Source organism: Cardiocondyla obscurior, linkage group LG07, assembly GCF_019399895.1.
Source record: "Cardiocondyla obscurior isolate alpha-2009 linkage group LG07, Cobs3.1, whole genome shotgun sequence".
Taxonomy (NCBI): Eukaryota; Metazoa; Arthropoda; class Insecta; order Hymenoptera; family Formicidae; genus Cardiocondyla; species Cardiocondyla obscurior.
Genome location: NC_091870.1, coordinates 5,283,391 through 5,310,434, shown reverse-complemented (window position 1 = coordinate 5,310,434; position 27,044 = coordinate 5,283,391). Strand labels below are relative to the sequence as shown.

The following is a 27,044-nucleotide window of genomic DNA, read 5'->3' as shown; positions in this document are numbered from 1 at the left end:
ACACTTTATTTCTAAAACGGGCTAAAATATGTACAAAGGTAAAACCGATAAAAACAAACATTTTTAAATTTGATATGTAAAAACGGAGTAGGGCGCAAACGGAAGGTCTGGCGCGAGGACATATAAAAGCGGAAAAAACGAGACCGCGCCAGTTTGCCAAATTATTTAACAACGACGTTACTATCTCCGACTATTGTACGCGGGCCGATCGCCGGTCAGTAAAGGGCCACACGAGGTTTGCTAGAGCGTTGAGCCTCTTGCTCAACTTCAATAAAAACGGCCGACTTGAGAAGAACACGGGAGTCAATTATTCTACCGGACCAACATCCTTAAAAATCCCCGAGAGCGGCTGAGTCGTCAGTGACGACGAAACACACACTTATTTTTATTCGAAATGAACGAAAAAAAGTTATATTACAAACATTATGGAGACACGCCATAAAAATAAGTAAGTAAAATCAAAATATAAAATATTCATATTTTTATCGCATCCAATTTCTACATTATTATCGGATCTTTTATTAAGATAATGCATCCTCGTTGAATAAATCGAACGCGAGATTACCAGTGAATATCCACACTTTTTATATTTTTTTCAGAAAAAAAGAATCCGATAAATAAAGAAACATCTTAAAGGAATTAGATGAATTAAAAAAAAGAGTAAAAAAACTGCAAAAAAACTTGATAAAAATTTAATTATTTATAAATGCAATTGCAAAACAACTTGCTCTACAATGATGTGTGGCTGCAGAAAAAAAAAATTATTGCAATGAAAATTGCAATATAAGAAGCGACTCGGAACGATCACAGCGGCGTGCACGCGTATCAAGAAATACGTTGACTCCTTGCAAGCGGTGGACATTAACGCGCGGGCTCAATTAGAAGAAAGACGAGCGCGTCTCGATATTTACTGGAAGGAGTTCAACGATTTACAGGCGGCTATCGAAAATATCGACGAGACGGAGGTTCCTGAGCGCGAACAATTTGAAAACGCGTTTCGTTTTACGCGCTGACCGCCAAAATAGCGAATGCGATTCGATCGGTCGCGGAGCCGGGGTCAGCGCGTTCGTCGCTGTCAGAATTGACGATGAGCGGTAACGGTGCGTACGGCATCGGAACGGTGGCGGAACTCCATTTACCAAAATTAATTTTGTCGACAATTTCTGGACGTGACGAGAAATGGTTTCCATTCCACGACACATTCCGGACCCTAATTCACGAAAACGCAACTTTGCCGAAAATCCAGCAATTTCACTACTTGCGATCCGCGTTAACGGGCGAGGCGAAAGCGGTGATAGAATCGTTGGAGGTGTCGGAACGTAATTACGACGTCGCGTGGGAGATGCTTCGCGAACGTTACGACAACAGGCGCGTAATCGTATACACTCACATTCGAAGCATGTTCGAGCTACCGAACATGCAGAAAGAAAACGCGGCGGAACTCCAGCGGATGTGCGACGGAGTAAATAGACATCTCCGGGCACTCGTCGCGATGCAGAGAAGCGCCGATCAATGGGACGATTTATTAATTTATATGTTAAGCTCGAAGTTTGACAGCGTAACGAGTCGAGAGTTGCACGCGTCATTATCGGGAGCGGAATTGCCTACCATGAAACAGTTCACGGATTTTTTAATGCAGTCGTTTGCGTGCTGGAATCGGTCTCTCGAAGAGACGCGCTGGCCGGCGGGCGTAACGACGTGCGCCCGAGAACGGACCAGGATGCTAGACGAAGGGCGTTGCACGTTACCGCGAGCGGGATCTCGTGCGAGTATTGCCGGGGCGCGCATTCAATTTATGCTTGTCCGACGCTCGTCGCGATGCCGGTGAGCCAATGAATAGCGGAGATACGCCGTAGAAAATTGTGTTTAAACTGCCTGCAATCGTCTAGCCATCGCACGGCGCAGTGCCCATCAGTCAATTGTAGGATGTGCCATCGAAAACACCATTCGATGTTGCACCTGAATCGAGAGCAGACGGAAAATTTGGGCGCGAGCGAGACGACGACGTCGGATATCGGCGATCGGGCGTCGGATTCGAGCGAGACCACGGTATTGACGGCTCGCGAAGCAGTCAGCGAGGGAATCTCCGAGGTCTTTCTTTCAACCGCGCTGATATATATAATCGACGGAAATAAAGTAAAGAGACCAGCACGCGCACTGCTTGATTCCGGGTTGCAAGCAAAATTCATGACAACCAAGCTGGCGGACACGTTGAAGTTAGAATCACACCCGGTAGATATCACAATATCGGGTGTCGGAAAATTGACAACTCGCTCGACTCGCGCGGCGTGGATAAATATACAGTCTCGCACCGAAGCATTCGCGGAGAAGATAGAATGCGTTGAAACGACGTGCTTGCGCGGCGGGCCTCGAATGTCGGGCCAGCGAGCCCGGGACGCTTGTCGGGATGCAGGATTCGAGTGTATAGGTCGTGAATGCACCGAGACGGATTTAAGTAACAAACGACGACAATTTATTAGATAACAGCGACGGCCGCTTGGTCAAGCGGCGTCGATATACAGGGTGTCCCAGACATAACGAAGGATACTGAGAGGATAAATAGAACTAATTGAGACAAGTAGAAAAGTCCTGTACTATTTTGCAAAATTTTCAACCGTTATTTAGAAAAAAATTAAAATGTACAAATTGTATAGGCGTAAGAGCGACAAGAAAGTTACGCGTGAGTGAGCGTGACAAGCGACGGCGCCATTCTTAGCCATTCGTCTGTCGCGCTCATTCACGCGTAGCTTCTTTGTCGCTCTTACGCCTATACAATTTATACATTTTAATTTTTTTCTTAATAACGGTTGAGAATTTTGCAAAATGGTACTGGACTTTTCTACTTGTCTCAATCAATTCTATCTATCCTCCCAGTATCCTTCGTTATGTCTGGGACACCCTGTATATATATACACGTAGATAATTACAATAGATGATGTAAACCGGACGCGAATATAATTACGCTGCGGGTACGTCGGTTCCGTAGATCGCGATCGATACGACGCGTGCGCTAGGCGTTAATTCGCGGATGGTCGCGGATGCCCCACGTTAGGCACGGTGGGTGTCGCGTAACGGTGGGCGCGGTTTTCGGCGCGGATCGGAGATCTAGTAATGATCCTTTCGGTAGGACCGACGGTACGCGGGACGCGGACGCGGAACGGCGGGCGGGGCTCGCAGTACACTGATCGCGATGGGCGCGGTTCGATAAATGCGCACGGTACAGTATATTCCTCGGTGGATTGCGAATAAACCGGAAACCACTGGATCAGGATGCACCTTGACCGGCGTCGTTTAGCCAAGAGTCCTTGGCCGAGGCGGAGAGCACTCCACCCCGTGGATCACGACGGTGCGACGGGATCTTTACGTGTTTCGAGCTTTTCAGTAACGCAGAAGTAGGATCGAGAATCCTCGAAGGAGGCGAAGTGCGCTCCACCCCACGAGCTAGTCGTGCGTACTTCGTAGTTCGGAACGAGAGGATCGTGAGCGCCAGGAGTTCCTGGCCGAGACGAAGATTGCTTCACCCCGTGGTTTGTGCTCTAGGATCAATTGTTCGCTCGAGAACGAACGGATCAGGACGGTCCAGCTGAGTCCTGGCGTCGATTTTTTATACATAAAAAGTGACGGCGCAGAGTTGCCGGGGCTCAGCGGGATTCGTGACGTGTCCCGACGCGTGGCGCCGAGGCCCCGAGACGCGGCGCGCTCGGAAACGACGGGCCTCAACGCTGACGGCGCGGTTCGGCGGCGCTCGGCTAAGTCCGCGGATGGACTTAGCCGCGGAACGGCTACACGCTGCCGTTCTATTCCGGCTGGTGAATATTATAAAGTTTGGGGCGCACCGCGTCCCGGGTCCCCGCCGGACGGTGTTGTGTCCGGCGGCCGGCCGATGTTGTGGCCGGAACGGTGCATCGCCGGGTGCACCGTTACAGCGTAATAACCGAAAAGATCACGGATAAAATTCCGGCAGTCACGGTGGCGCGGGGGAAGATCGAAGTGCCGGCAGGGGTGAGACTAGCGGATCCACAATTTTACCGGGCCGCGGATGTAGATATATTAATTGGCGCGGAATTACTTTATCGCTTAATTTGCGTCGGGCAGATCGGAGCCACGTAGCATCATCCGACGCTGCAAAAAACTCGACTCGGATGGGTGTTGTCCGGCTGAGTTGTCGGCGCACCGGGCGTCGTCGCGAGGGCCGATGCGCTCCACGCGTCAATCACAAACCGAGAGTTTGACAACCGCGTGAAACGGTTCTGGGAGATGGAAGAGCCCGTTGGTTCTCCATGCGTTACAGCGGACGAGCGAATTTGCGAGGAATTTTTTAACAAAACCGTGGAAACGAATGCGATGGTGAGGTACACCTCGTGCGACTGCCTGTAAAAACGGAGATGACGGAATCTCTGGGAGAGTTGCAAAAAATTGCAATAAAAAGATTCGCGACTTTAGAAAAACGGTTAGCCCGCGAGGCGCGTTTCCGAGAGTCTTACACAGAGTTCATGCGGAACTACGCGCGGCTGGGTCATATAAGAGCGGTGCCGGCGCGAGATCTCGACAGACCGGGGACAATATATCTGCCGCACCACGGCATTCTAAAGGGCGATGAAATGAATGCGCGTGGTGTTCGACGCGTCGTGCAAGACAAGCACCGGAATCGCTCTGAACGACGTGTTAATGAAAGGGCCGACAATCCAGTGGGATTTGGTCTCAATCTTGCTGCGATTCAGATTATTTACGAATGTCTTTGCCGCAGACATCGTAAAAATGTACCGGCAAATCCTTGTCCATAATGACGATCTCCGTAGACAAAGGATCGTGTGGCGGGAAGATCCGGGATCACACATAACCACATTCGAATTGCGGACCGTCACGTACGGAACGAAATCGGCGCCGTTTCTCGCCACTGCGTGTCTAAGACACTTGGCGCAGAGACACGCCGATAAATACCCGGTCGGATCAGAGCGTATTCTGAATAGCTTCTATGTAGACGACGTGCTCACCGGAGCCGACACCGTGGCGGAGGCGGAGCAAGCGCGAAACGAAATTGTAAATATTTTAAAATTGGGACAATTCCAGTTGGACAAGTAGGTGTCCAACTGCGAGGCGTTGATTCGAAAATCCCACCGACATATTATCCCACGGCAGGGAATTAAAGGATCTAGCGCGCGATTCTCTTTGGTGGACCGGGCCGGAATTCCTGCGTTTACCGGCTGAGCGTTGGCCAACCGCGGGAGCGACCGATACGACGGGCATCGAAATGCCAGAACGGAAAAACATTGTGACGGCCACAGCGAGCATTAAAACCTGTATCGTATGCACTTTGATGGAGCGAATTTCGAGCATAATGAAAATAGCACGTATCATTGCATTGTTACGTCCGAAAGCTGGAATCGGAAAGCTAACGATGCAACGGGGCAAAATCTTTTATTCGCCGCCAAAAGAAGGGACGGTACCGCTGCGGCGGAGGCGCATGAGCTGAGGTTTCGAGTCGGGGGTCAACGCCTTAATAGGCGCTTTGACACTCCTTTCGAAACGCGTACGGCCTATGGCCCCTTTTTAATAAAAACATTTAATCTTAAGTAGATGTATATAGGCCGGTTCTGGACCAATTCGTATTAGTGTGTCCGTGTGACCTAAGGCGAGGGGTAATGACGTCACGCGGGGAGGGGTGTTTTTCCAGGAATCGCTCCTTTGTCTGCGATTCTCGGAACAGATTGTTTATAAATATAACAATAACATTAAAGTTATGAAATTTGATATTTTAATTACGTAATTTGATATTTTTTAAAATAGATAAGTGCGTTATCTCGCCGCGGTATTTTCCTGCGGCATCGCGAATTTCAAAGGGTTGGAATTTTTTCAAATGGAGAAGGGGGGGTGTCTTATTTTTTCACAGGGAGTAAAGGAGGGGTGTTGGGGGTGATCACGCGAGTCTTAGTCATGGCGTCGGCGGCGGCGAGCGGCGGGGCGGCGGATCGCAAAGGATCGCGCGCCCATCGTTCCGTTTCGCTCGCACCCGTTCGCGCCGCCTATTGTTTATCAACAATTTAGTACACGCTCATACGATTCGAATGCGGGTGACGCTGCACGTACACCCCCGGCTAATCGCTCCTCCTTATTATCTTATTTCTCTCTCACTCAGATACGTATGTTGCATACGAACGAGGCGGACTCACAATTATAATAAAATGAAGGATGGAATAGAAGCGATTAAAAATGATACGTGCCGATTACAAAAGTATATATTTATTTTATGAATATGCGTTACAATATATTACACATTTGTATACATTTATTACACATTTATTACACATTTTTATACATTTATTACAAGCGCAAGTAGTTCGCAATCTACAATTTGTTGTTCGTCGAAGGAATCGCTGCTGCGTATAGCGCTCACTGCCTCGGTGCGATTCCTCGATGCGGAAGTGATTTTGCAAAATCGCTCGTATTTGTCGTCGATCTTCGGTAGGACTTTGTTAAGTACGTTGAACGTCAAAGAGACGCAATCATCGAAATTCAGCATTCGCGTGAACGTAGTTTCGGTCATGGCCATACGTGTGTCGATCGATTCGAGTCGTACAAGTTTCATTTCGTTCATGCGGCAAATTCGTACTGTGAGCGAACCTATGTTCGCAACGTCGTACGGTTGCTTCGGTCGATCGTGAAGCATATTCAGAATTGTCCATCGATGCTCGCACAGTTCTTTCCAGGTGTCGAGCGACATGGTTAATTCATCTCCTCGATTATCACCTATGATGATTTCCGCAAAACAACGCGTACCAACGTTCACGCCGAACTCGAGATATTTGTATCCCGTTTGAGTCAGTGGGTATCGCCGGCAGAGTAAGCGCGTCACGTATCGTTTTGGCGAGATGCTGGAAATTAAATAAACGCAATTATGAATATAAATATATTAATTGGAAATAATTAATTTTATAAGAATGAAAAAAACTTACTCGTTAAATTTTTTCTCGCTAGATGAGGCTTCAGCACCGCAATCATTTCGACGCACTTCGTAACAGTTTCTCTCGTTGTAATACATCGTCGTATTCGCAGTCGTAGTCGTAGAGGAAGTCGTTGTGCGTTGTGTGTAGTCGTTGCTGCGGCCAAAGCAAAGAATGTACTGATCGCACGATCTGAGGGTACCTCGAGTCGAGGACGGTTGCGAAAAATCCCCTCTTTCATTAATTAAAATTTGCATAGAGTGGGGGAATATAAAACGCAGTTAGAAAAATTTTTGGAGAGGGTAATGAAGAGAGGGGGTGATTGGAGAGAGGGTAAAATAATCGAAAGACGTACATGTATAGATATGTGATACAAAAAAAAGTTTTATTCAAAATTATACGTCATCATTTTGATGGTTACGCCACCAATTGTACAATTTAAATACATTTTGTACGGCGCAATTTTTGCAATGTCTTCTACAGCGGAAAGTATTCGAATCGTCCAAATCGTTGAGCAATTCAACGTTTTCAAAATCATCTTCGATGTTCCTGACGATCAGATTGTCTGTGTAGAATTTGATATCGTCATAGTCGTCGCCGTAGTAATCCTCTTCGAGCATATCTCGCAGCCAATCGCGTTTTTCGAGTCCTTTAACGTATACGATGGCGTGAACGTAGCAGTCCTCCTCATTCTGTAGGGCCCTGATGATCAGGCGTTTAGTCCGACTGTACGGAACGTCCCCATCTTCCCACGCTATGCCGTGATGATTTTGTACCAGCCAGGTAACGAGGCGTCTGTCGTCTCGCGATACTGCACCCCACGACATAGGAGTCGTAAAGACGTAATGCGCGAAAACGGCACCACCTCGCAGCACCGCCGCTTCCTTCACGACGAAACGTCGTCCAATGGGATAACCTTGCAGATCGACGAACGTTGGTGTGGACATGATGATGATGACGTTTGACGATGCGACTCAATCGAAGGAAGTTACAATACTGAATACGCGCGAGCAAATTCATTGGTCTTGTTACTTTCCCCCTCCTTTCCAAATCGCATTACTTTTTTAAATGCTTCGAGACAAAATCCGTCACGCGTTCCTGAAGTCGTTCGGTTCGCGACTTCTTATCCGTTTGCGTGAATGCATCAACCACTGTGTTTCCCGAGGGTGTCACTCGATACGTCATTCCTCTGTTCAATAAGTGATCCGTCGGTCTAGGATCCGTTTGAGTAGCTTTATCTTCCTTCATGCGACTCGCGTTCTCGTACCAACAAGACGGTTGATACTTTGATGGTTTCATGACGACGATGACAATCTCTCTCTCTCTCTCTCTCTCTATCGACGTTACGCATACGACGGAATGGAAGTGAATACGCAACGTTCGTCGATTCACCGCTTTACATACACACGTCGAAGATCATTTCTACGTGATCTTACGTACAACGTTGGTCAACGGATTGTATTGAACCAAACGATCGTGTATGATGAGACAGTAAGCCAGTCGATGATGACGAACGGACCGTTGAGCAGAAACGACGTGACAGTGAGATTCGGTTCGAGATACTCGTAGCCGTAATACTCGTTGCAGAAACGCGCGTACGCGTCGTAGAGAATCGCGTATCTACGTTTGTTAAAGTCGAGGTTCATATCGTCGTACGGGTAGCACTCGGAGTTGAGATAGAGCTTCACGTTGGTCAGTTTGCAGTCGTCGAAACGACTGTTGTCCTCGGACATGATGTTCTTTCGACCCGTCTGCAGAGCGAAGACGACGTATCGAGGTTTCTCGAGTTGCGTGGCTGTCTTGATGGCCCACGAGTGCTTGGTCGTGAGTTGCAGTAGCGGAAACTCATACAGATCCCATGAGCGAAATCCCATACTGACGAATCGACCGCTCTCCAAGGTGCGCAACATCGCCAATTTCTTTACCTCGTTTAAAAGTACGTGAGGCATACGCCATTGTATTTTCAGCAAGTCAACCTTAGGCTCGACCGCGGAACTGCCCACCAGACAATTGTTTTCGTTGCGCGCTCGTATGAGAATCAATTCGTGACGAGCGTTGATCACGACGCGTCTATAGTCCTCGCAAAATCCCAGCAGCATGTTGAGCGGTACGCAGAAATTGAAGTAACCGTTCGCATTGATCGTGGGACTGAGCCATTTCGCGTTCCGCAGAATCACGCCCCTGTTGGACGAAACAGTCGCGTAATTTTTCAGCGTGCTGGTTATGCCGACATTTCGGTTACGATCGATCTCCACACCGTCGAACTCGTATCGTATCTCGTCGAACATGAAGGCGATGCAGTTGTCTCCGAGAGTCACGTCAGCTCTCGCAACCACCTTGCCCTTTGTTAATTTTCCCTCGACGTAGAGAAAACTCTCGTGCGGTAGCGTGTACAGATCTTGCTGCTGTATCGGTATTCTTATCTCGTCACTGTGTTCGAACGTCGTATTGGCAAACGGATTGTAGGCGTGAGTCTCGATCTTGACGATTCGATCGTCGAAGACTGGTTCGTCTCGGATATTCAGAATGTCAGCCATCGTTCAGATAAAGTTATTTCGCACAGCAAATCAGAGCGATCTCAGAAATTCAACGTTCGTTTCGGTTAGTCTTCTTCTTCTTCCTATCCTTCCGACGCTATTTACAGCGAAATGTTGTTGTTGTTGCGGTTCAAGCTGTTGGATCGTACCAGCACCGAAACTGATCGTTGTAACGCGACTCGTTTTGTTCGGTATTAACATACCACGTTATCGTTGTGGTCGTCGTTGTTGTTGTCGCACGTGCAATCTGACGGTGATCTCCTCTCCGCGAAAGTCGAGCGGTCGACCGTTCTGGTTGGTGACGCGTATCGTGAGATCCGTAACGTATCGCACGATGATCGGCAGGTAAATGACTTGCGTGGGCGTTTCCGTGATCTTATATCCTGGTGGCACTTTCGGTGAAAACTCGTGAACCGTGTGCACGCGTTCGCCGTTGCAGTACGCTCCCGCGGTTACGTTACATTCGATGCGGATAATATTCAGGTTGATTATATTGATCGGTAAGTCGGACTCGTGCCATTTTCGCGGCTGCAGTACGCGGTGTGGCGAGAATCCGAGAAGCGGCCCCAACGAGTTTGGTTTCGAAAAGTTTACCGTGTACGCTGATTTGATCTTGCTTTTCATAGTGTTGAAGTTTGCGCGAATCGTTATCGAGAAATCATCGTTCTTCTCGCTCTTCTCATTACGATTACCATCGACGGTGTCGCGTTGTCGCGGCATCGCATGTTTCAAAAATTTGTCTATTGCCTGTATCTCATACGATCTCTCGGGAATCGTAATTTCCTTGCCGTCCGTGCCGTAGTAGAATTTATTGTTTGTAGAATCGACGTTCGGTATGGTGTTGTAAGTCGCAAAGTCCATGAGACCGAGCTCGTAATCACCGTCGCTGAAATCCAACGCCGGTGAGTAGCTCGAATGGAAAACGCTGCTCCTACCGGTTAACGTGAGCGTGATCGACATGTTCGAAGCGATACTGAGGCGAAGTATGTCGCGACGTCAGTTTTTAAACGTAATCGCGTCGATCGTACTTAAAAATCGCAGACACAGCTGTCCACAGATACTCTGATCGTACGTTTGATAGGATCGTCGATTGTATTCTATCGACGAGACGTCGACTCCGAGATATCTCACCAATTCTACGGACGGTCGGAGATGACCGAAGCCGTCAAAGTACGCGACGCGATCTCCTCTTTTGGCGTACGCTACCCAGTGAGTCCCCGGACCCGTCACGTTGTCCAGGTTCACGATACCGCTCTCGTTTGTACGCGCACCACCGCGATCTGGCGTATCGACGCCGCGGCCCAGCGTATCGATGGCAACGATGTATCTGGAAGCGGCGAGCGGTGACAGAAGAATAAATATCGATGACGTTTTCGGTATATACTTTGACACGAACAAAGTAATGCTCGGGAACAAGCATGTCGAATTCGACCATAAAAACGACGATATAATCGTCGCTGGTAAGAGATATCCCGGTACGGAAGGTCTGTACGAGTTGATTTTCAAGAAGGTACCCGACGAAACCGCTTACACCGAGGCGGATAAACGTCACTACAAGAGCATACTCGAAGCGACGAACGCGCATAAGAAAAATTTCAGCGACAGCGGTCGCGTCATGGGTAACAAAGGCTCAAAGTACGTGAAGGTGATCGCACCGCTGCTGTCAGGCGATTCGGCCAGGAAATCGAGAAGAAAAAGCTCCGGTAAAGGATTACCTCGCCTCATGACGTTAAACGATCACGCGATCGACTACGTGCACTGGGACGATCCTAACGAGCTCGTGGATCGTCTTCGATTGCTGGATGCTTCGCGTCGAGCCGGTCACAACGCTCACGACAACGAAATTCTGTCGATCGTCGAGGAACTGCGCGAGGCGGGTTTGATTATAAATTGATCGACCGGGAGGAATCGAGTGACAGAATCGATCATGTCTAGATCGCGCAAGTCGAGCGACGCAGGTCCCGAGAGGAGGCGACTCGTTGACGAGTTGCACGCCCCGGCGAGAAGAAACTTTCCGCGAAGACGCGTCGTGGTCAAGGGATATGACGATCTGTGGCAGGCTGATATCGTCGAGATGCAACCGTACGCGCGTTTCAACCGAGGCTACCGCTATATTCTTACCGTCATCGACGTACTCGGCAAGTACGCGTGGGCGATACCGCTCAAGAACAAAGGCGGCAGCGAGACGGCTGACGCTTTAGCGGAGTTGATGCGAAAAAGCGGGCGATGCCCGAAAAATCTGCAAACCGACATGGGAAAAAAGTTTTACAACGCCGACGTGCAATGACTTTTCGCGAAACGCGGCGGCAATCATTACTCGACCTACTCGGTAATGAAGGCGTCGATAGTCGAACGATTCAATCGCACGCTCAAAAACGCCATGTGGAAGATGTTTACACTCAACGGTAATTATGAGTGGTTCGACGCGCTACCGCGTCTCGTAGACGAGTACAATAGGCGCAAGCATCGAACGATCGGCATGCGGCCCGTTGACGTGACACCTGATATCGCCAAAAAACTCCTCGACACCGTGTACAGCGCTATAAAGATAGCCGCTCCGGCCAAATTCAGGGTCGGTGATAAAGTACGCGTGAGCAAGTTTAAAATGATTTTTGAAAAGGGATACACTCCGAATTGGACCACCGAGGTTTTCACGATCGTTAAGGTGCAGCAAACTAATCCAGCTACCTATCTACTGGAGGATTATCGCGGTGAGGCAATATCCGGAGCGTTCTACGAGTATGAGTTGCACCGCGCGACGCATCCGGACGTGTATCTGGTGGAGAAGGTTCTGCGCAAAAAGAGTGACAAGGTCTACGTAAAATGGTTGGGATTCGACGGATCGCACAATTCGTGGATCGACAAAAACAGCATCGTTTAAAAAATTTTTTTATTTCACACATGTGTATGTGTGATTCGATACAAAAAATGTATAAAAATGAGAAAAATATATAACGTACGCATTGTACAATGTTTTACTTCATTTGTATGATTACATCTATAATACATACTACATACTGCTTACTGCTTTACTGCGTACATGTGTACTGCGTACATGTGTACTGCATACTGCGTACTGCGTACTGCGTACATGTGTACTGCGTACATGTGTACTGCATACTGCGTACTGCGTACTGCGTACATGTGTACTGCGTACATGTATACTACGTACATGTGTACTACGTAAGGGCATGCTAGCGACTACTAACTCAAACCTGTACATCATCGCATAATAATATAAAACATGACCGTTTCGTCGGTCGTTTCGAGATTTCCGCAAAAATACTGCTTAAATTTGAAAAAAACAGGCAACCATGAACGCCTCAATCAACGCATCAAACACCACAAACACCACAAAATAAATTCAAACTAAGTTTAAACGACATAAGCAACCAAGAACATCACATACACCGCATACACCGCAAAATAACATATGCGAATGTTAACCCATACATTATATCGCAATTAACCGGTAAAAAACAAAAAAAAAGAAAAAAGAAAAGAAATACCAACTATTGTACCGTAAGTAAAAAATAAAGGGGTAAAGGGGTAAAGATATATAAGCCGGTAAAAAATAAAAAAGAAAAAAAGAAAAAAAAGAAAAGAAAAGAAATACCAACTATTGTACCGTCAGTAATAAAATAAAGGGGTAAAGATACGAGTATAGTTGGAGAATATGACAGCGCTAAGAATAATACATATAATGTATGTTATTCCACGCATGCTTCATATAACGAGCTCGAGACTTTTATAAAATATTTTAAAACCAGATAAAATTGAAAAAAGAGGCAATCATGAACGCCTCAATCAACGCATCAAACACCACAAAGTGAAAATCAGACTAAATTTGATAAAAAACCTAAGCAACCAAGAACATCTCATACTCCACATACACCACAAAATAAAAATTATTTTGTGCAATCCAACCCATTTGCTAGCTGCAAAAATCCATTTGCAGAACTCTATTACAAATAATACAATTTGAAAAAAAACAGGCAATCATGAACGCCTCAATCAACACATCACTCTCCACAAAATGCAAAATATGCGAATGTTAACAATCACTCGAGAGACCTTGCATCAATCGGAAGTATAATACATCTATAATACATACTGCATAAATGTATACCGCATACATGTATACCGCATACATGTATATCGCATACATGTATACCGCGTACATGTGTACTGCGTTTTTATCGAGGTATGCGATAATGACCCCACGGCAAGGTCCCGGTCGAGTTCGGCACGAGATATCGCTTGTCGTCGTACGGACTCAGAGCGATCTTTGTCTCGGACACGGTGTATACCTCGTGCAATTTCGACCTGATGCACGATTGGTCGCGAGTCATAACGATCTCGTCCTCGAGACACCTCACGTAATCGTCGAACGTTATAGTTTGTGCCACGACTCCGCTCTTTACGCCCTTTGCTTTTTTGGTGTCTTTTCTACCGTCTACCCTGATCGCATACATCTTAGCTCTGAGTCCGACGAACTCTGTGACGATCGCACCGTTACACTCGTCCTTCATTAAGCTGGGTATTTTTTTGTTCGCGAGAGATATACCATACGCGTTATCGGGCGGATAGTCGCTCGTGTCGAACCTCGCGATATCGCGTTTCATCATCTCGTATACATCGTCGCACTCGACGCTGTACACAAGACTGTCCGTGTCGGTATACATGACGCTACATTTGTCTCCGAAAGTCGGTATCATATACTCGTGATGAAACTCGTACAAGCATACTTTAGATATGTCGAGTATAGACATACCGACGTATATCGGCTTGGCGAATTTCACCTCGAGTTTACGCAATTCCACGGCTACTAAATTTTCCGCAAATACGCTTCTGCTGTGAAAATTCGGTTTGGCGATCATCGCCTCCACACCGCACCGTCCGTCCCACTGCGAGAGCAAGCGAACGTCGACGCGATTTCGTACGTTCTCCATCGTTTTACCGAACACCGCGTTGTTCATCAGTTTAAACAAATTTTTCTCAAAATCGTTGGTCGCGCGAGTTCGATGTCGCGTGTTGAGCTCGATGTAATCGCGCAACCATGCCGATTGAGTGAATCGCAGCACGCGGTAAACCTTGTTGACGCGAAGACCGTGACGCGTGCACAGCTGCAGATTGCGATAGTGGATGACGTATCGCTTCTTGTCACACAGCGTAGCCAAAAGTTTTACATCGTGTTTCGCCCCCGGTGGTTTCTCTCGCGTGGGACAGAACGGCAGGTCGGAGTGCGCGTCGTGCACGCTCGCGGGATACTCGAGATCCACCTCGAGAATATATTCTCGTGGGCGAGTCCGCGGCGATCGCGTCTACGTCGAGGTTCGCGAGGTCGTTGTCGTCGACCCATTCGAAATCCGCGTACAATAAATTTACGTGTCTCTTTTTCTTCTCATTGCTGAGGCGTATAGGTAGAACGTTTATTTCTTTTCCACGTGTCTTTGTGACGTACACGTTGATCGAGATATCATTCAATCGTTCGAGTTTCGCAACGTCTTTAAGAGTCGCGGGAAACTCCACACCCTCGACGTTCAGCACCGTTGCGTAATGCGGGTACGACAATTCCCGATCCACGTGCTGCTTTACGGGATACAGAGCTGCCACCACCGACCACGCGAAACACTTGTCATCCATCGATTTTACGCATATCACTGCTTTTTTAGCGACTATTTTCCGCGACAATGTAACGTGACATCCCGCACGCATCGGATTGTACTTGTTTACGTTGATCAACAAGTTCAAAATTCGCGACAACGCCCATCCGCTGTCGCGCTCCTGAAACTCCTTGAGAGAAGCCAGCGTGGGTTCGATAACATGTAATCGGTACCACTCGCGTACATCAGTATCTTGAAAGATCTCACAGTTTTTCGTGGTTATACTTTTGTTGGCGCGTTTGTCCCCGGCCGTGAATTCACCGTTGAACGCGGTGTTCACTTTCACGCAATTAGTTTTACGCACGATGTTCTGTACGCGCTCAAACACCACGTTACCGGCGTCCTCCAGGAATCGCAGCGGCTCGATGTAGTTTGTGTTTATTACCACACCCGTTGCGATACGACTTTTGAACGCGGTCTCGATCTCGCGCCACTCGAGTTCACCAGCTGCGTTGTCACCATCACCGTCGGCAGCACTTGTGCTCGCATACTCGCCACCCTGGTGCACGTAACGTCCGTACAAATGTTTCCTGACACCCAAAAGTCGCGCGATACTCGCCACCGTGGATTGCGCGCACCCGACGGATACGCGCGTTCGCTTGGCGCGACTGCGTTCCTCGAGTCGATTCACTAGGTCGTCACATCTCTCAAGCCACACGAAAAATTCTCCCAAGGTGGTCACGGCATCAGCCTGCACCAGGAGTTCGCGCTCTTCCTCGAGAAAACTTTGATCCATTTTTAAATGATTCTCACACCGATGCTTGCACGTTAATGTTGAAAAAAAAACGACATTAGCAATAAATACAGCAAAACAACGACATTAGCAATAAATACAACAAAACAACGACATTAGCAATAAATACAACATTAGCGATAAATACAACAAAACAACAACATTAGCGATAAAAACGACATTAGCAACGTGAGTATGGAATCGAAGTATATTGCTCACGCATTCGTGCATACCGGGCACATATCGCACGAAATTACAACGAATGTTGCGGCTTTACAGTTCAAACACCACGTACCGCTCAGACTATCGTACGATCCTACGACGTGTTTACGAATCTTGAAGACGGAATCGTTGAAATCGTTTCGCATCAATACCAAACAAGAAACGCACACGTTGTATCCTCGCCCGTCACAATAATAAAAATATATGGCACAAAATTTCGTACGCAGATTAATCGCGTTTAAATTCCGTAAATTGATCGTTTTGCGCGTAGTACTTTCAACCGTTTCATCGTTGTCATCGTCGGTTTCGCAAGCACTATCCTCCGACAGGGGATGAACCTCTTCGATTTCCTCACCGATTTCTATTTCTATTTCTTCACCGATTTCTTCACCGATTTCTATTCTCACGTCAACGTTCATTATCGTCGATCGCTCGCCCACTAATGAGATTCGCGCGTGGTTACAAGAGAGGCCTAAGGAATGCTTTATATTCTACCCCTACTCCTGATTAATCATGTGACACATTTTTTACCCTCTCTCAAATTATAATGAGTCATTTCATAAGTTTCACTTTGCAGTATTTAAAAATCGCTATCTTATCTCTGTCCGATAAAAGAAATGTACACCCGCTAAATAGCAACTACCCCGTTTGCAGAGTCTTTGAGTTTAGCCGCATAGTTTTTGTTATCTGAGCAGTCTATTTTTCAAAGATGTAGGGAATTAAAATCGTTACCTTATCTCTTTCTGAGAAAAGAAATGCACACCTGCTAAATAACAACTACCTCCGTTTGCAGCCTTTGAATTTAGCCGCATAGTCTTTTGTTCTCTTAGCAGTCTATTTTTCAATGATGTGGGGAAATTAAAATCTTTACCTTATCTCTTTCCGAGAAAAGAAATGCATACCTGCTAAATAGCAATTACCTCCGTTTGCAGTCTTTGAATTTAGCCGCATAGTCTTTTGTTCTCTTAGCAGTCTATTTTTCATTGATGCGGGGTAACGTGAGTGGCAACCTGAGTGGCAACGTAAGTGGCAACGTGAGTGACAACGCGAGTGAGAGCGATAATTTTTTATCAGTATAAAACAATTTGGATCGAGATGAGTTTTTCAACCGTCGAGCGATCAGTTCCTTGCAACCAGGCATCGGTAACTGATCGTCGCCAATTAACGAGTAACAAAAAATGTAAGTATCTTTTCTGATATTATTTTTAATATCTTTTTTAAAAATTTCCGCTTAATATAAAATATTTTTTTCAGATGATTTCCGACATCAATATAAGACAACTTACCCGCTGGCCGTACGAAGTACGCGTGATACGCGTACAATCACCCACGCTATTTTGGGTAAAGTTAATAAACGGAGAGAAGGCTCATTTGGAGATGCTTGAACAATTGACTGCATTTATGAGGATAGCAGCAGCCAACCTCATGCTGTTACCACATGAAGTTACAGTGGGAACCCTTGTTGCTATCCGAGAAGGTTTAAAGTGGCAAAGAGGAATCATCGATGATGTTAGTGCTACGTCGATTACGGTACATCTTCGCGACTGGGCTCGCAAAACCTGTAGACTACCTTATGAGTGTTTCCGACTGGACGAACGATTCTGTGAATTAAAGTGGCAAGCGATACCGTGTGTTCTAGACGGAATCTTGCCTCGGCAAGCCCAGATGTGGACGGAGCAAGAGATCACACTCGCTAGAATAATCATGGAAAAAGCGCGGGGGTGGATTACCATCAATGATATTCTCTCTGGCGATGCGGCTCTTGTTTCGTTAATTAGAGTCGGGCAAACAGAAAATGTGCACCCGGTAGATATGTCAACTTTATTCATACACCTGGGTATTGCAAAAAGTTTCATCATGTGGATCGATACGCCGGCTGAATGAATTACACCGAAAGGGCCTTAAGTCCGTTCGTATATCCGCTTCTTTAAGCATCATTCATTGTGCATTTACGAACACACATATGGAAGCGGATAGAAACGCAGCACGTGATTTTCAGTCGGTCGCTCGTCAGTCAGTCGCTCGCCAGTCGAGGAGTGCACATGTCAAAATTGCTTCTATTGTTTTTTATTGCTTCTGTTGTTTTTATTGCTTCTGTTGTTTTTATTATTGCTTGTGTTGTTTTTTATTATTGCTGTTGTCGTTTTTGCTGTTGTCGTTTTTTGCTGTTGTCGTTTTTTGGCTATTGTTGTTTTTTTTGGCAAGATTTGATCTAAATTAAAACAGAAAAAAATTTTCGGCAAGATCTCATTTAAATTAATCCGAAAAAATCACCATGAGTTGCAGAGACTATCTAATGAAAGTGTGCGCCAGGAGTGACTGCAGAATGTTTCACGAGGTCCGGCGGTGTACGAAGTCGGTGTGCCTTTCAGGAGCCACGTGCAAATTCGTCCACCTCAACCAGGATGAGGTGGATGTAATTAACCATCATGTGCGGCCGATGTCAGAAACGGCGTTTGGCGAATTAAAACGCCTAGCGTACCTGCTACGCGAAACGTACCCGCCAAATCAGAGGCCTCACACATGCACGAAAAATTTACTGGGAGAGTGCATGTGGGAGTGCCTCTCTTGCGAGAATGGAACATTTCCCAGTAAGTTTTTTTTTTTTTTTTTTAATTTAAATTTTTTTTTTTTTAATTTAATTAATTAATATTAATTTTTAAATTACAGAGGATAACACGCCGAGATGTAATTTCTGTCGGGTGCACCATTTTAAGGGAGTTCAGGCCTTAATTTGCGGTCACTCCTATTGCACACCGTGCATGAAAGTGATACCTTTCGCAATGCACGGTCAAGTACCGAAATATCTCTGCACGGTGTGCAAACAGTGGAAGGTGCAAATAAATCTATGTAAGTATATTTTAAATAAATTTCATTTATTATTTTTAATACATTTTATTTTATACCCTGTTAATAATTTCTTTTTTCGTTTCAGACAATGACTAAAGACTCCGGAAAAGACAAAAAAAACTAAAAAGAGACGGAGAGAGAGGACGCCCAAAATTCAGAAATTGACTAAAGACTCCGGAAAAAGACGAGGGAAACTAAAAAGAGACGGAGAGAGAGGACGCCCAAAAAAATTTTTTAGTTTATAAGTTTAGGTTAAGTTTCATTTTATATTTATTTTTATATTCATTTTATATTCATTTTTATATTCATTTTGACTAGTTTATTTTTATTAGTTTATTTTAGTTTAGGTTAAGTTTCATTTTATATTTATTTTTATATTCATTTTATATTCATTTTGACTAGTTCATTTTTATTAGTTTATTTTATATTAGATTTATTTTTATATTCTAAAATAATAACATACATATTTATTAGTTTGTAAGTTTTTAATAATTAAAGATGTTCATACAGAAATAATAAAATATGTTTTATTATAATATTTATTTCATATCTTAATTTACTACCATATATAAGCAAATTAGAATAAAACTAATAATAAAACTAATAATAAAACTAATAATAAAACAAAAAAATTCTATTAAAAATGACATTAAAAAAATACCTTTAAAAATTACATTAAAAACGACACTAGCAAATACAATAAACGCAAAAAACGACATAAGCTATAGCAGTTGTTCGTAGCTAGCGACGGATCGGCATACCGGGCACACAACTGTAAGCATTGTGTACGGACGCGGGGGCCCTTGGCACTTCAGAGCACATGTGTAGCAATACACGTGCCCGCAACTGGACGCCCCGAACGTGTCCATCACAATTTCCGTACAACACACTATGCATTCCAGTTTTTCGTCGTGCCCGATATGCCGATGTTGGCAGTCCGTCCTCGTGCACCTGCCGGCCTTATAATCCCCGCAGATGATAGAATTTTGCAGGGTGCGTCCGACTTCATACCGCAATTTCTCCGATGTTAGTCCGGTAGCCTCGTAACGAGCCTGCTCCACGCTCGTAACGTGCAGAAATTTGCATTGCGCGTTTGTGCACTTTTTGTTTTGATAACTGTAGCAGTATCTATACGTGTGCACAAACGCGCAATAACTATTAGAGCAGGTTCCTCGCTGGAAGTCGCGGCAGAGCTGTTGTTTGGCTAAAAACATAAAAATACATATTATTATATGATTTAATAACAGATTAAATTATTTTTATAAATTGTATTATAAATTGTATTATAATACATACCTTGTTCTCCAAAATATGCCATTTTTCTTATTGTAGTTTTTTTTGGTTTTGCTTCTGAGATAGATTCTGCACGTATGGATGTGAGACTGAGAATGAGGCATGGTCACATCGTCGTCGTCGTCGTCGTTCTCATCAATAAACAAAGAAAATAGACGCCGGGCCAACGGAAACGAGGCATCTTGAAACGATTACTAAAAAAGCATGAACGACACTTGACCAAGAGAAAAACGCAAAAAGATTTTTTTTTTTTTACAACGTTTAAAGCCCATAAAAACGCAAAAGATTTTTTTGACCACACGGGTATATAGAAAAGAATCTAGCGATAGCATGTTACGCATCTGCAAACGATAACTAAAGAATGCGAGTGAGAGCGTGAAAGGGTGTGAGCGAGAGCGCGAATGGCACTTGAACGAGAAAATACAAAATAGGAGTGAGAGAGATATAATGCAAACGATACATGGTGTTCACAAGAAAATTTAAGTAATGGGGATTTTTTACTAATTATATATTTTAACGATATTATCTTATACAATCGATATAATGCGAGCAACGATGACGATGATGATGATGATGATGATTGCAATGAAGACGCCGGTGACGTTGGCTTTACGCAAAATTGTCCCTCTGTAATATTAAAATTTTACGGCTACTATTCGTACAAATAAAAATATTTTTTTATTTTATTTATCTTTATACTTACCATTTACGGATTACATGAATCGCACAGCTCTTCGATGATTGTCTTGGGCAAGGAATCAATACCACATGAGTGATTGATAAACACGACATGAGCGATTGATAAACACGACATTAGCGATTGATTAAAAAAAGATACCCTCTCGGTATAAAACTCCAACGCAACCTATTAAATTTTTTTCTTATCATAAGAATAATAAGAAGAGGAAAATACACTCGAGCCCTGGGCCGACAGTTGTGCATCCTCATAGTGTCAACTTTTGTTTAATATTATATTTCAAAGCGGCATACTACGCATGAAAACTACGAGTCGTAGTCGATGGTGACAAACGCGTGAACGAGAACGAGAGGGAACGATAGGCGGCGCGAACAAGTGCGAGCGAAAGGCAACAATGGGCGCGCGATTCTTTGCGATCCGCCGCCCCGCCGCTCGCCGCCGACGCCATGACTAAGACTCGCGTGATCACCCCCAACACCCTTCCCCCACCCCTTTACCCCCTGTGAAAAATAAGACCCCCCCCCTTTCCCCTTTTGAAAAAATTCCAACCCTTTGAAATTCACGATGCCGCAGGAAAATACCGCGGCGCGATAACGCACTTATCTATTTTAAAAATATCAAATTACGTAATTAAAATATCAAATTTCATAACTTTTATGTTATTGTTATATTTATAAACAATCTGTTCCGAGAATCGCAGACAAAAGAGCGATTCCTGAAAAAACACCCCTCCCCGCGTGACGTCATTACCCCTCGCCTTAGGTCACACGGACACACTAATACAAATTGGTCCAGAACCGGCCTATATACATCTACTATCTTATTTATAGAGACAAGGCCGCGCAAGTCTTGAGCAAATAAAAACCAGAGTATGATTGTGTTGAAAAATGATAATGGTTTATTAAAAACGGTTTTACAATTTCACGGTAACTATTGCTTAGATAATTGTTACAATTAAATTCGTCCTTTGTTTTAAATTAATTATTGCAAGTGTTTGTAAATGTTCGCGGGTGTACAATTTTTCGGTATATGAGTATCTTTACATATGGTTCTCTTGATGAATGTGTGAATGGCAGTGTGCGTGAGAATGTCGGCAGGGCGGGAAAAAATGGGAATAATGGGAAGTTCTAGGAAAGAAGGGCGGAGGATGTGTTGACCCAAAGGGATAATTGGTTATCTCTGCTCTGTTATAATGAAAATGGTGAGAGCCTGGCCAAAGACAATTTCTTTTAGGCTGCTCGATTGGAAATGAGCATGACGAGCAAGGAATTGATGGACGAAATTCAGAATTCCTTCCGCTTTGATAACCACACATATGATAGCCACAGCGTGGTAAATGAGATTCGCAATTGTAAAATTTTTGATTGGAGGGATATTGGTAGTTTTCAGATTCGCAAAAACGGGAAGTTGATGGATTATCCGGAGCGTAGGAAGCGGAGTTTTCTTCAGGGTGAGGAATAACGGTAGGTGGACGGGATATTAAAGTAGGAAAATCTAAATCTGAGAACGGATGGTATGTTTCGAGCTTCGAAGGAGGTTGGGAGATTGAAAAGAATAGATGCGAATCTATTTCAAGCTGAGGGTATATTAGCGTTCTTTCGCTGGATTGAGAAGGTGGAGGAACGGATTCACAACGGGATGCCGATTGAGTGATATCGGGTGTAGTATAAGTGAATGAATTTGTTAATAGACGCGAAGGGGTCGAATTAAGATGTGTTGATGTCCCGGATGGAGGAGGTCGCAGAATCTCAGCGGTTTGCTGTCGCGTCAGATTCATGGGATACGACACTATAATTTACGGTTTATTAAGTGTTTTTGATCTTTAAGATCTAATCTTCAACTCACTTCTGCTGGTTGCAACGGTTGCAAGTTGCAGTCTAGCGGTCTTTGTTGCTGCTTCCTCGGGAGTGAGCGGAGTAGGCTTGACAATGGCTTCGTATCTTCTGTTTGAATAGGTTGGTGAGGGCGTCGAGTCTCTGATCCAGAGGTTCTGCATGGACCACTTGTTCGTTCGCGAGGAAATCGGGCAGGGTAACGATATGTATACGTTGGATCTTAATTCGGTGGTGCCTTCGCCCTAAATTTGCGGGCCTTATATAACAAAAAAAATTGAAGGGTGGAAGTATTGTCTCATCTCCCTATTTCTTGATTATGCTCCAATTCTGAGTCATTCTTTGGAGTTTTTATTACACCGATTGCCTTAAAACTCCTTAGCTGTTGCAAGGCGCGATTATACATATTATTTCCTTTGATGACCGTTGCAAAACGCTTGTTTGTTTCGGCGCATCTGCCCATCATACATCTTAATATTTTCTATTACAGAGTCGGCGTCTCTATTTTATTTAAATAATAAAACTGAAAACATAGGTCATAGTGTTTGTATCCTTACTATCCAGGAAGGCTTTTCTAAGTGTCAACGGCTGCGGGAGCCTTTGTCTTGTTTTACGAATTTCCGTTGATTAGTCAAAACTGTATTACTCAAGGCGATAGCATGCTAAGACCAATTTAGGTTTTACGACTGTATTATTAGCCAAAATGAGCTGTACGTTTCCGACTACCGTACGGGTTACCTCACGGGGTATGAGAATAGATTTTCTTCCCCCAAATTTTTGATTGGTGACGCCTTCGCTGACTAATCGTCTCCGTGCACGTGGACCTTAGTTTCTGGTCAGAGTTATTAAAACTGTGCTTACTGAGAGAACGACTATACAAGAAACGGCTCCAGACGTAACAGCATATTGCATGCGACTCAAGCGGAGTAGGCGCGACTGCGGGGGCATGACGATTCGCTCCGACGAAATAAGAGCGGCATTAATAATAATGGTACGCTGCGTGCAGCGCGAAGAATTTGCGGAAGAATCTGCGTCGTTAGCCGAGGGACGAGCGCTGCCAAAGTCCAGCCACATTTTGTCATTAACGCCGTTCATAGATGAGTTCGGCGTGATACGGGTAGGAGGCCGGTTACGGAACTCAGAAATACCGTACGAGGCACAGCATCCGATGCTGTTGCCCAGAAATCATGAATTTACAAAACGATTAATCAGAAAGCAACATGTAGACGCGTTGCACTCCGGGGTGCAAGGGACATTGGCGGCGGTCCGACAACGGTTCTGGCCAATCGCGGCGACCACGGCTGTGCGTGGAGTCATCCACGAATGTATAAAATGCTTTAAATATAAGCCGATAGCATCAAAGGCAAAGATGGCAGATATGCTCGGGAATCGCGTAACAATTGCGCGGCCCTTCACGCACACTGGGGTCGACTACGCGGGGCCAATAATAATAAAGGAGAAAAAGCAGAGAAACGCGCGGTTAACAAAGACATATATCGCAATTTTTATATGCCTCACTTTAAAAGCGATACATTGAGCTGGTAACCGATCTGATGACGGAAACATTTTTAGGCGCGTTCAAACGTTTTATTGCTCGACGAGGTAAACCGAATTGTACATACTCAGACAATGGAACGACTTTTGTAGGAGCTAAAAAAGAACAAAAGGAATTGCGTGACTTTGTAAACCATGATCAGACGCGAGCTCTGACGCGCGAATTCCTTTGCAAGCGCGAAATCGATTGAAAGTTTATACCGCCTCACGCACCTCATTTCGGAGGATTGTGGGAGGCGGCGGTAAAATCAGTCAAAAAACATATGTATAAAATCTTAGGACACGCAAGCTTAACGTACAAAAAATTATGTACACTTCTTTACGAAATCGAGGCCATTCTAAATTCAAGGCTGCTAGCACCACTGAGCACGGATCCGAATGATCTGAATTGTATAACCTCGGGGCATTTTCTTGTCGGTGCGGCCCTATGCAGCTTTCCTGTTACAGATCTGCAGGACATAGCGGAGACCCGGCTATCGCGGTGGCAGCGAGTGGAGCAGATCAGGCAGCATTTCTGGACACGATGGAGCCAGGAATATCTGCACACTTATAATACAGCGCTCCAAATGGCGAGAGCAAAAGGGACCGGCCATACAAAAAGAACAGGTAGTACTCGTACAGCAGCCGGGACTAGAACCGCTGATGTGGACACTGGGCCGCGTGATCAAAACTCATCCGGAGCCTGACGGGATCGTCCGAGCCGCGACGTTAAAGACGAAGGGAGGAACAGTAACGCGGCCGACAGTAAAACTCGCGGTGCTTCCTTTCAAAGGGAACATAGACAGATACGCGACATAGACGAATAAAATGTAAATTTCTGACGACTTGCGATCGACGATAAAAGGCGTTTTTTTTAAATAAAAAGGCACGACCAGAACCCGCTCGCGAATAATAAAATTTGAAGGAAGTCCCTTCAAGAAGGGTGGGGTGTTCGAATAATTAAAAATGACCAGATGGAATTCGGTATAGTGTAAAACAAAACGTAACGCGAAACCGTATTGTTGTTCGAACAGCGAGCAAAGATAAATAATAAAATAAAAATAAAGACGAGCGAGCGTCGTCCAAATAAACAAGCGCGGTAAACACTTTATTTCTAAAACGGGCTAAAATATGTACAAAGGTAAAACCGATAAAAACGAACATTTTTAAATTTGATATGTAAAAACGGAGTAGGGCGCAAACGGAAGTTCTGGCGCGAGGACATATAAAAGCGGAAAAAACGAGACCGCGCCAGTTTGCCAAATTATTTAACAACGACGTTACTATCTCCGACTATTGTACGCGGGCCGATCGCCGGTCAGTAAAGGGCCACACGAGGTTTGCTAGAGCGTTGAGCCTCTTGCTCAACTTCAATAAAAACGGCCGACTTGAGGAGAACACGGGAGTCAATTATTCTACCGGACCAACATCCTTAAAAATCCCCGAGAGCGGCTGAGTCGTCAGTGACGACGAAACACACACTTATTTTTATTCGAAATGAACGAAAAAAAGTTATATTACAAACATTATGGAGACACGCCATAAAAATAAGTAAGTAAAATCAAAATATAAAATATTCATATTTTTATCGCATCCAATTTCTACATTATTATCGGATCTTTTATTAAGACAATGCATCCTCGTCGAATAAATCGAACGCGAGATTACCAGTGAATATCCACACTTTTTATATTTTTTTCAGAAAAAAAGAATCCGATAAATAAAGAAACATCTTAAAGGAATTAGATGAATTAAAAAAAAGAGTAAAAAACTGCAAAAAAACTTGATAAAAATTTAATTATTTATAAATGCAATTGCAAAACAACTTGGTCTACAATGTGGCTGCAGAAAAAAAAATTATTGCAATAAAAATTGCAAATGTAAAAAAAAGTGTCAAAATAAGGTAAACTTATTTTAATTTTTTTTTTTATTTATTTAAATTAAATTTATTATAGGTATAATAGAACATTTTATTTGCAGAATTTAAATGAGGAAGAAGCAGAAGAACAGCCAACATTTAACCCTATGGTGCCTAGTCACGAATTAAAATAGACACCACAAAAAAAAGCCACAACGTCACGCACGCAGATACCAACCTAACCATTTAGTTTAGATTTTTTTATTTTATTTTAATAATTAATCTTTCTTTTTTTTTTTTTTTATTCGAATAACAGTAAAATTATATTTTTTCAAGAAATTATAGAGACACGCCACTCGAACAAATCCAAGTAAGTAAAACAAATAAAAGTAATATATATATGTATCAGAGAGCTGAACTTTCGATCGCGGCCGGCCACGCGTACAGATGCAGAGGCTCGTTCGTGTGACGCCAGCGCTTCGACTGCCGTCGGATAGAGGAAAAGGCCAGAGCTATACACTATCTGTCCTACTCTTTCACGGCGTCGTCGGTAACTCGGTAGTTTCGGTATCGCGCAAGCATGATGGTAACCGCTCGAATGCGAACGGCTGCTCTTATTTACCATGTACTATAAAACTTACCATGTTACCATCATTACCATGTAAAATAAAAATTGAAAATAAATAAATTGTTATTCATAAAAAATCCTTCTCTTTTTAAACTAAATTATTTTTATCTTATAAGTTAGCAGTACGAAATAAGCAGAGTTAATTTTTATAAATTCGTAGCTAATTTGTTGTTAAAAAGTAATTGGCAAAGAAAAAGTGTGTTACTCTCTGCTTTTATTATTATATATTTTTTTAATAATGTTCGAGTAAAAGA

At 44.4% G+C, this 27,044-nt stretch overlaps 3 protein-coding genes across 3 annotated transcripts; 1 reads left to right on the top strand and 2 right to left on the bottom strand.

Moving 5' to 3' along the window:
- Positions 1-6,013: 6,013 nt before the first annotated feature.
- On the bottom strand, positions 6,014-8,941 carry LOC139104019 (uncharacterized). The gene is made up of 2 exons (XM_070659237.1): positions 6,954-8,941; positions 6,014-6,872 (listed from the first exon to the last, which is right to left on the bottom strand). Exon 1 carries the CDS (start codon positions 7,886-7,888, stop codon positions 7,337-7,339), a length of 552 nt encoding a protein of 183 aa, XP_070515338.1. The 5' UTR covers positions 7,889-8,941; the 3' UTR covers positions 6,014-6,872; positions 6,954-7,336.
- Positions 8,571-9,478, bottom strand: LOC139104325 (uncharacterized). The gene is made up of 2 exons (XM_070659751.1): positions 8,893-9,478; positions 8,571-8,692 (listed from the first exon to the last, which is right to left on the bottom strand). Exons 1-2 carry the CDS (start codon positions 9,476-9,478, stop codon positions 8,571-8,573), a joined length of 708 nt encoding a protein of 235 aa, XP_070515852.1.
- A 14,239-nt stretch (positions 9,479-23,717) lies between these two features.
- LOC139104324 (uncharacterized) lies at positions 23,718-26,356 on the top strand. The gene is made up of 2 exons (XM_070659750.1): positions 23,718-24,164; positions 26,285-26,356. The coding sequence occupies exons 1-2, from the start codon at positions 23,718-23,720 to the stop codon at positions 26,354-26,356; spliced, it is 519 nt and encodes a 172-aa protein (XP_070515851.1).
- The last annotated feature ends 688 nt before the right edge of the window (positions 26,357-27,044 follow it).

Excerpts from the sequence above, each read along its gene's own strand:
- LOC139104019 (XM_070659237.1), bottom strand. The coding sequence starts at position 7,888 with ATGTCCACACCAACGTTCGTCGATCTGCAAGGTTATCCCATTGGACGA.
- LOC139104325 (XM_070659751.1), bottom strand. The coding sequence starts at position 9,478 with ATGGCTGACATTCTGAATATCCGAGACGAACCAGTCTTCGACGATCGA. Across the intron at positions 8,693-8,892 it reads CTTGCTGAAAATACAATGGC|ACGGGTCGAAAGAACATCAT; the intron begins GTATGCCTCACG and ends TTCGCTCTGCAG.
- LOC139104324 (XM_070659750.1), top strand. The coding sequence starts at position 23,718 with ATGACGATTCGCTCCGACGAAATAAGAGCGGCATTAATAATAATGGTA. Across the intron at positions 24,165-26,284 it reads CAGATATGCTCGGGAATCGC|AATTTAAATGAGGAAGAAGC; the intron begins GTAACAATTGCG and ends TTTTATTTGCAG.